This window comes from Sitophilus oryzae, unplaced genomic scaffold (genome assembly GCF_002938485.1).
Source record: "Sitophilus oryzae breed Bouriz unplaced genomic scaffold, Soryzae_2.0 scaffold_154_pilon_pilon, whole genome shotgun sequence".
Lineage (NCBI taxonomy): Eukaryota > Metazoa > Arthropoda > Insecta > Coleoptera > Curculionidae > Sitophilus > Sitophilus oryzae.
The window spans coordinates 315,445-325,800 of NW_022146225.1; the positions used below are offsets into that span (position 1 = coordinate 315,445).

The window sequence follows — 10,356 nt, forward strand, 5'->3', positions numbered from 1 at the left end:
ATAGAGTGTGATTTTTGACATATGTCAGATTAGCCTTGGAGATTTTTGTTTTCTTTCTCGTAAATTTACTTTTTTTAATGTTGCAATATTATCAAGATATATCATGTTTTATAACAAAAAAAAACTTTAAAAAAATTTTCATGAAAAAAAAAATCATAGACGTGTTGTGTAGAATATTTGCACTTATTTAAGACTCACCCTGTATATTGTTTTATATTAGAAATTGGCAAGGTTATATTTTATCTACAATACTAGCGAAAACATATTTCTATATGTACAGAAAGCTTGTAGAGAATTATATATTATCTCACAAACTTCCGTTCTGTGTGCTAAAACACCAAAAAATACAGAAGCAGAATAGACTAAAAAGTTGAGAATAAAAAACGAAAACAACTACATGGTCAGACCTAATTTAGATTCAGCTAGACGAATTTTTGCTAATCTCCCCCAAAAAGCGCCAAAAATTCGCAGACCTATATAAATCACGGTGATGGTACCCGATAGACCAGTTTTTCTAGAACTATTATAAAAGACCACTAGATCCTGAAGAGATCATCAGTTTGTGGTCAGGTCGATACAGGGGCACAACATGAAGGCTTGTGTAAGTTTTGTTTTTATTTTTATTATTTTTGATTCATAATTTTTCTTTGTTTTATTATTAGATATTTTTTGAAGTGCATAATTTTTATTCCGCGTTTATCTGCATTAAACTTAAACAAATTTTATTATTTTTGCAATGTTTATTTTCTTAAATATTTGGGAAATAGTTTTTGTAACTTTTGGTTTAATTTAATAGTATTAAACTACTTTTCTACTTTTTTTCTTTTATCAATTTTTAAAATTAATATTTTCTTGAAAATTAAAAACAAAATTTCTGATTTTTTCTGTAGGATTTCACCCTCTGACTTTATTTTTTTTATTACAGGTATATTTACTTACTTTGATTAAATACCTTTCAATTTTTCTCTTTTTTTTGTGATGCAATTTTATTATGTACTTATTTTTTTATTATATTTTAATCTTTACTTAGTATTATTATAACATTGTTAACTGAGTGTGGACTTTTAGCAGAGTTAATTGTTATTTTTGTAATTAACTATTTTATTCACTAGGCTTTCATTCCTTTTTGCATCTTTTTTTGTGCTTTTGTTTTCTTTTTTAACAATATATTTTTTATGGTATTTTAAGTGCTTTTCTATTTTTTATTTTAATATTAAGTGATTTATTCTGATTTATTAATAATTACATACATTACTATTAATAATTACTGTTTTTAATTAAATTTTGTTATTTATTTAAGACTGTTTCAAAAACTGACACATCCTATATATTTTTTATGTTAATTGGTTTCTTATTTATTTATTTTATTATTTCTATTATTTACTTGTTTCTATTATCAGGAACTAAATAAAAATTTTATTTAAATATTTTTGAAAAAAAAAATAAAAATAGACGTCATGTTGGCTTTGAAATGACATATTTTCATATAATTTTGCATATAAAATTACAGCAATCTTTTTTTCAAAGCCAACTCTGACGCCGTTTTTTAGTATGGTACAAAGATTCATATTAATATAAATTTATAAGACTGAAGAAGTATATGTTTGATATATTTAAGTAAGGGGTAAAAAAAGGATTAATATTATTAAGAAATTGTATAGAAGTAAAAATATATGTGAAATATATATTATTTAAATAAAATATTTAATTAATAATAAATATTTATTTAATATTTAAATTAATAAAAATAAACAAAATAGAAAGTCTTGTTACATTAATTTTCTAAACTTGTTATTATTTTTCGATAATATTGATCTCCTATATTTTTTAATTTTCAAAAGATTTTTTTGTAAATATTTCTTTAGTTTCTTTTAAGTTTATTGTATTTCTTCCATATTTTCCTTTTTATACTCTCTTTAGTGGGCGATTTCTAACTAGTTTAATAAAAAAATCTAAGTTTACTTTAACAACTATCAGCTTTTGCACATTCAGTAATTTTTGACTATTTTAATCATTTTGAAATTTGAAGTCTGGCATTAGGTTGATTTCTGTAAGTGTTGGAAATACTTTGTAACATTTTCTGATTTTATAGTAAATCTTTTAACATAAAATATATTTGTTCCAAATAAAAATGAATCTTTAACATAGTTCTAATGTTCTAAAATATATTTTGAAAATTCATTTAATTTCCTTTTTGTTTTGCAGGCGTTTCTGCTTGTTATTTGCTTGTCGGCAGCCTTAGCCGCCGAGAAACCGCTGAAGAAGTCCTCCAAAGACCAGAACAAACGTAGCATCCTTGGAGGAGACTCAGCTTACGGATACAACTCCCTAGGCAACGGTTTTGCCCAGTCTGGATCAGCCAGTTTCGCAAACGCAGCTTCTGGATCGTACGGATTATCCGCCGGCTTCGGTCAATCTGGAGCAACCAGCTACAATGCCGCTGGAGCTGGATCTGGATCTTTTGGACAATCCGGAGTCTCAGATTTGTCCAGTTTTAATGCTGGATCAGTTGGTTCTGGAGTAGCTTCCGGTTTTGGACAGGCAGGAGCCTCTGATTTGTCCAGTTTCAATACTGGAGCAGTTTCTGGAGGTGCCAGCAACTTTAGACAGTCCGGAGCTTCAGATTTGTCCAGTTTTAATGCTGGAGCATCTAGTTCTGGAGTAGGTTCCAGTTTTGGACAGGCAGGAGCAGCAGATTTGTCAAGCTTCAATGCTGGAGCAGTTTCTGGAGGTGCTAGCAACTTCGGACAGTCAGCTGTATCAGATTTGTCCAGCTTCAATGCAGGTTCTGGAGTAGCCTCCGGTTTTGGACAATCCGGAGTCTCAGACTTGTCCAGTTTCAATGCCGGATCTGTTTCTGGAGCTGTCAGCGGTTTTGGACAATCAGGATCATCAGACTTGTCTAGTTTCAATGCTGGAAACGCTGTCGGTGCAGGTTTTGGAAGTCAATCGGGAGTTTCTGAATTTTCTGGATCTTCCGCTGGAGTAGTAGGAGCCCCTCAAGTATTTTCGTTCAACGGTTTAGCCTCATCTGCAAGTCAAGCTTCCGCAGAGTCTTCCAGCTTAGTCTCATCCTCGCACCTTTCTAAGGCTGTAGGTGTCGTTAGCGGTCAAGGCCAAGTTATCGGTGTTGTACAGTCTCCAGCTATAGCTTTAGTACCTTCGGTACGCGTTCACCAACCTGCCCAAATCCAGCAACAAGTCCAAACCAAAACTGTCAGTGTTCCCGTACCACACCCCGTACCCGTGACAGTAGAAAAGCAAGTTCCTGTAACCGTACAAGTAGACCGTCCAGTTCCTGTCATTGTAGAAAAGAAAGTACCTGTATCAGTTGACAGGCCAGTCCCTGTACCTGTTGACAGACCTTACCCTGTTACCGTAGAAAAGAAGGTTCCTGTACCTTACTCTGTTGACCGTCCATACCCAGTCACTGTCACCCAACAGGTCGCAGTACCTGTAGAAAGGCCAGTACCAGTACAAGTTCCAGTACCTCAACCCTACCAAGTCACCGTAGAAAAAAGAGTACCTTACACTGTAGAACGTCCAGTATTTGTTACTGTCGAGAAGAAAGTACCCGTAGCAGTTCCTTACAACGTCCCAGTTCCAGTAGAGAAGCCTGTACCAGTACATGTAGAAAAGAAAGTACCATACCCTGTATACGTTAACCGTCCGTACCCTGTAACAGTAGAGAAACAAGTGCCTGTACAAGTCAGAGTACCTTACCCAGTACACATTGACCGTCCATACCCTGTACCAGTTGAAAAGAAGGTGATTCAAGTTGTTGAAAAACCAGTACCATATGCCGTAGAAAGGAGAGTTCCTTATGCAGTTCACATTGATCGTCCCGTACCTGTAACTGTCACAAAACAAGTTCCAGTTCATGTAGACCGCCCATACCCTGTGACAGTAGAGAAGAAAGTTCCAGTTCCAGTTACTTACGAAAGAGTAGTAACTGTAGAGAAGCAAATCCCTGTCGTAGTCCAACCTAAAGTTTCTGTATACGGATCAGCTCCAGCATTGGCTTCTTATGCTAGTGGATACAACCTGTACTCTCACAACGCTCAAGCCGCAGCTGCAGCAGCTTCAAGCTCTGCCTCTTCTCTGGGTGTCGGTGCAGGTTTCGTTGGTGCCTCTCAACCAAGCTTTTACAGCGTCTCTCAGCCATCTGTAGGTGTTTTATCTTCTAACAACGCCAACTTAGCTTCACTGTCAAATGCTGCTTCATCTGTTGGTGTTTCATCATTGAATAACGCTGGATTTAGTTCAGGATTTTCTGGTGTATCTCAACCAAGCTTCTACAGTGCATCTCCATCAGTTGGTGGTGTATCTTCCCAATCTCTTAGCTCAGGAACTATTCAGGTACCTTCGTATGGAGTAGTAAACCAACAGTCAGGATCTACTTCTGGTTATGGGTCTTCGGTAGCTCCTTCATTTTACTCTGGTAGCCCCTCAGCTTCAGGTTCTTTTGGAGGTGTATACTCCGGAGCCAGCACTCCTTATGCTGGCGGTTACTCTTCTTATGGAGGTCTTTCTTCCAGTCCTGTAGTAAGTGGTGTTTCTTCAAGTTACGGAGGTTCAGTAACACCTTCGGTAAGTGACGCTTCCTCAGCCTTTGGTGCTAGCCAAGGTTCTTCTGCATCGTTCCTGTCAGCGTCATCCGCTTCATCCTCATCATCAGCTTTCGGAGCTGGTGGAGTCTCAGCTCAACCTGCAACCTTGGTCAACGAAGCTAGCCTGTCGGGTCAGTCATTGACCAGTGGCGCCCCTGTGTTCAGATTCGACCGTTCTTCCCCTAAGAAGGAACAAAAAAAGAAGAATTGAATTCCTAGTCATTAAATTGTAAAAAGTATTGTGTGTAACTGGACTTTTTTTTTGAATAAAGACTTTTTCATTGTATTTTTTGTCAATTTATTGTGTTGAACCTTATCAAGTGCATTGTCGAGAATATAAGCGATAAATGTAGTTATGTTTGAACTGAAATTTTGCCACCATATCTAAACTGACAAAATTTTTATTTACATAATATTAAATCTGGAAAAATAATTTCACTGTTTTTTTGTAAGTATAGAATCACTGGTTTTAGAATCATTGGAGGCAGACAAGGTACTCAAACCATTCTTAACTCTAATCAAATCTTTAATGTCTCATGGTATTTGTTGGTGGCTATCCATTTAATAGTAATAATAATTCAAATATTTTAATCTTATGTAATTTGAATTAACAAAGATCATTTTTAAAAATCGATTTAAATGTTTTAAACTGAAATTATTAATAACTTAGAAATAAAAAGACAATAATAAAAAATGTCAAGGTAGTTTATATATAAAATTTTAATCAAATGGAAGATATATCGATATTTTCTAATTTTATTGGATCCGTTATGCAAATTTTAATTACTTTTTTAAAATTTTCGGGCGTTCTTAAATATCAAAGACTATTATAGTAGAATATTTGTATAAATAATTTATTCAGATGTTATGTAATTTGTGGAATATTTTTAAAACTGATATAGAAATTAATATTCCTAAAAAATCCCGGTTTTTCGGATTAATTTAGGCAAAAAATATACAGGGCGATTGATTAAAATGGAGGAAAATAAAATAAATACATTTTTTTGCGGGATAAAAATAGCGTATTATTAATAAATATAATTCTATAATTATATGTTTGTAAAAATACCTATAATCGAAAAAAAAACGGCGTCAAAGACGGCTGAGGACCAACTAGCAATCGGTGATAATCTTGGCGAAGTCAAGCCCTAGACGCCATTTCCTTGGCGTGTCTTCTTTATTCGTAATATATTATTTTGAATGTATGATTCTTAAATAAAAGGCCACTGTATGTGCACCCTAATTTTGGGTACCCAAGAACTCCATCAAAAATATCCTTGTTTCCTCTTTTAATCTCTTGTAATTCCATGATAAACGCCTGTTACTGACGTTAGGTGTACTTTTGCATAGCACTAGCCTTAATAATTACAATTCACACATACAATAGCTTCTACAGCTAACTATAATAACTACTTTAGTACAAAATAATATTCAGGCTAGGATACATACTAAACAATTCGTAGGGAAACTCTGAGACAGTTGGCCTGTAAAGATAAATTTTTTTTCTAGGAAGCAAATATATTTTTACTCTCAGTGTCATTTAAAAAAACGTTTTTTACGTAAAATATGAACGAAATAACAGTTAGTTTTTCATAGAACTTTACAGTTCTGTTTATAGAGTAGAAAGTATACCTACAGAATTCGTAAAATACACCTATTTGTAGTTGAGTTTTTGAAATGTTAGTTACCCTTTACAGCATGTAGTAATGACAAACCCCCATACATTATACAATGTGAAAATATGAGGAATGTACCCCAGTTTACAGTAGTTAGTTTGAATATAAGATTGATTTTTTTTGATATTGTTTCATTATATTAGCTACAAAATTTGTAAATGAGCTGCTACATCAGTAAAACTTAATTCTCGTATGTCTCGGGAATGTTTTAAGCCAATTTTGCAAGAAAACAAAACCAAACAAACCTGGTGTCGTCCGACAAATTTGCAAATGGCTCATTATCCACTTAACTCCTGCTCCCCACTGTTAAATATTTATTTTGCGAGCCCCCTCGCTCCCTATTTGGTTAGACACTTCCCCCTTCGTGTCCCCTTCGTCTTTGGGGACACCATCCGTTAATGGACGTGCCGTTTCGACAAACAGACTGCCCTAGTCATCAGGAATATTCAAACACGATCGCTAGGGATGGGCTAATTTGGTGCTGGCTTTATTTAAACCTGTATTTGTTATAATACAGAGGCATAGTTTAAAAATGCTACTACTACTACTGCCATTACTCGCTGACGAGTATTTGACACGCATTCGAAAATGGTTACGCAAAGCATTTTTTTTTCATGAGCTTTTCTGTGACTGAAAAGCCCGATACACGATGTTATTTCTCTTCCGCACTCCGGAGATTCAAAAATCTCGTTACTTTGTTGCCTCACCGTAAAGCAGAGATTCTAGTATGCGGTTTTCTTGCATTCTGAATAAGTGACCAGCCCATCTTAAGCGGGATTTTGTAATCATGGCTTCAATACTCTCGCAGTTAGCTTTTTCAAGGACCAATACGTTTGACACATGGTGGTTGATTCTTAAGAATTGTCTAATTGGCTCTGTTGCAACTACGGCACTTAGGTTTCGCTTACATATAAAATGGTGGGGATTATTATTACTCGGCACAGTTAGCCTGGACCAAGATGTCAAGAAAAAAAATATATAAACTTTGAGTACTTTATTTTTTAAATGCCGATATCACTGGCTTCAAAAAAATATAAAAATTAAAATCGCCGACGTACAATTGGGGTCTCTACACAAATTTAAAAAACTTTTCAACCAAAGTAAAAAAGCGCGCAAAAGTTTTGTTAATAATAAATAACGACCATAATCACCAAAAGGTATGCTTACTGCTGCCCCCGCCCCTGTTTCTAAATCAGGAGGTTGGGTCTCTGAACAAATTTAAATAAAAATAGACTTTAATCTAATGGAAAAAAGCATAAAATATTTTTTTTCTAATATTTTAGTGATAATTTTACTTTATGATCATAAGTATTAGTAAACAAGTAAAACTACAAACTAACAATTAAAGAAGTACAATTAATAACTTTAACACACACTGAATTTAGACTAAAAAGGAAGAAAACAATTAGGTACTAGCTATAAGTAAATAAATAAATTTTAAACATGGTTACTGTTGTAGGAAGCAACACTCCTAAGGAGATTTTTTTGATAGTTTTTTGATCTCGGATTTGAATTAAAGTTTTTTGAGAACAACTTATAGGAATGATGCACCTGCTCTGAGGCTTGCTCAGAGTAAAAGCCCAATGCTTTCTGTGAAATACTAACAAAATCCAATATATGGTGAACAACAGCATAAATTTTTGGAGTAAAACTGATTTTCGTATCTCTTATTTTGTCGGAAAATTTCAGTATATAGGTTTCGTAATTGGTATCAATATATTTTCCAAAACAGCTGGCTACCACATCATTGAAGGCACAAAATACCTCTATGTATTTGTTGTCTAAAAAAAATAAGCAAAGAGCTTAGTGTCCAAATAACAATAATAAAATAAAGTTATGTTACAAAGTAAGTACAAGGATCCAGTGCTTTAAGGACGTCAACTTTTTTAAGCAAGTTTCTGGAATTATTTTCATTAAATCTGCTGTAATGGCCTAATTGTATCCCAGAACTTCTTAGCCAGCTTTCAGCAATTTCCGGAAAGTCCTTTTTTAGAGAATTGTATATTTTTTGTACAACTCCCATCTAAATAAATATATAGTTGATAATTAGAAGATCGTCATCACCTGTTATTAAAGGAATGTTGACACAATTTTCTAAAAATTTTAATTAAAATTTGCAAAAAATAACTATTAAAAAAGTCAATAAAGTAAACTTAGCAGTACACTTACTGTACTTTTTTGTTTCTTTTGAATTTCGACCTGTCTCCTCGTTCCATAATGTACTCCATTTGGAAATATCTTTTATGGATCTTAGTTCTCCCCTTGACTGTAAATTTTTTGAGTTAACATCACTCCAGGCACATGGATGGCACGATGATGAAGATTGAAGGCCCAATATAATCATTATCAACTTTAGATCTGCGACAAATGTGTAAGAACTGACTCCACAAATAGTATGGAGTTGCAAAATCTCAAACATTGCTCTGATATTTGTGTAGGTTTCTATTATTTTGGGAGCCAATCCTATTATAATAAGTTTGTTTATTCCGGTACTTTTATGTGTTTCTTGTTTTATGTCGGGATTTTCGTAACAACATAAAGACAGACAAATTTTTAAAGATCCACCTCCACTGTCTATGCCCAGTTTTAAATGGAAATCATCAGTAAGTTCACGTTTTTTAAACAAATTTTATTTCCACCATGCCAGGCAGGCAAATTGGTCAAAAAAATCTCCTTAGGATTGTTGCTTCCTACAACAGTAACCATGTTTAAAATTTATTTATTTCCTTATAGCTAGTATCTAATTGTTTTCTTCCTTTTTAGACTGAATTCAGTGTGTGTTAAAGTTATTAATTGTACTTCCTTAATTGTTAGTTTGTAGTTTTACTTGTTTAATAATACGTATAATCATAAAGTAAAATTTTATCACTAAAATATTAGAAAAAAAATATTTTTTTGCTTTTTCCATCAGATTAAAGTCTATTTTTATTTAAATTTGTTCAGAGACCCAACCTCCTGGATTTAAAAACAGGGAGGGGGGCAACAGTAAGCATACCTTTTGGTGATGATGGTCGTTATTTATTATTAACAAAACTTTTTGCGCGCTTTTTACTTTGTTTGAAAAAGTTTTTTTTAAATTTGTGTAGAGACCACAATTGTACGTCGGCGATTTTAATTTTTATATTTTTTTGAAGCCAGTAGTATCGGCATTTAAAAAATAAAGTACTCAAAGTTTATATTTTTTTTTCATGACATCTTGGCCCAGGCTAACTGTGCTCGGTACACTGCAAGTTTCGTTTTTGTGCTCAAGTCATGATTGTAGAAAACCCTGTCTTTTAATTTCCAGAATGCTCTTGAGGCGCTGCTAATTCTGTGCTAAATTTCAGAGTCGATATTGGCCTTTTCCGAAACCAAACTGCCGAGTTAATTTAATTCCGCTACATATATTCCAATAGTTCTTCTCCGATTTTTATAGCATTGTTACGATTTTCCGGAGGAGTGCACATGATTTCAGTTCAGCTTAAAGCCCATAGCCTCGTATGCCCAGGTATTCTTGTAATTGGTGTAGCGTTTTTGCAACTAGATTGCAGTCATCAGCGTATTGTAACGTTTTTAGTTCGTTACATGTCTTTTTTATATATAATATATGATGTCTGGCCTATCATCACCGGATTCACTCTCGTTCAGGCCTGATAGTTTATTTGACGCGTAATTTTTACGTTCCCTAGTCGCCAACCCTGTTATCGTTCGACACAACCCTGTTATTGCTCTGAGGAGGCGCTGTCAACATCGCTTCTGTCAACTGTCTCCGTGCTTAACCTCACTTTGTTTGACGCTCTTGTTGTATCCCAGGTTTTGGAAATGGTGATTATTTAAGTTCCTTGGCTGTATAATTTGAATCAGCTGCTATTTCGAGGCTACAGGTAAAGATGAGTTATTACCTTTTATAGATTCGATATTATTATTGAATATTTTAGGTAGACTTACGGATGTCCCAACTTGTATTTGTGTTTTGTTGGCACGTTGGCGTCCCTTTTCTTTTTGTCCTCCAGAATGTCACATGGAAGAAAGGGACATGTTGTTTGTTATTTATTGAGCCCTCGAAGTATTTTCGAGGTAGGTTTATTTTG

General features: G+C 34.1%; 1 protein-coding gene across 1 annotated transcript; it reads left to right on the forward strand.

Moving 5' to 3' along the window:
- Nucleotides 1-468: 468 nt before the first annotated feature.
- On the forward strand, nt 469-4,890 carry LOC115878990 (MAGE-like protein 2). The gene is made up of 2 exons (XM_030895604.1): nt 469-601; nt 2,206-4,890. The coding sequence occupies exons 1-2, from the start codon at nt 590-592 to the stop codon at nt 4,819-4,821; spliced, it is 2,628 nt and encodes an 875-aa protein (XP_030751464.1). The 5' UTR covers nt 469-589; the 3' UTR covers nt 4,822-4,890.
- Nucleotides 4,891-10,356: the final 5,466 nt, after the last annotated feature.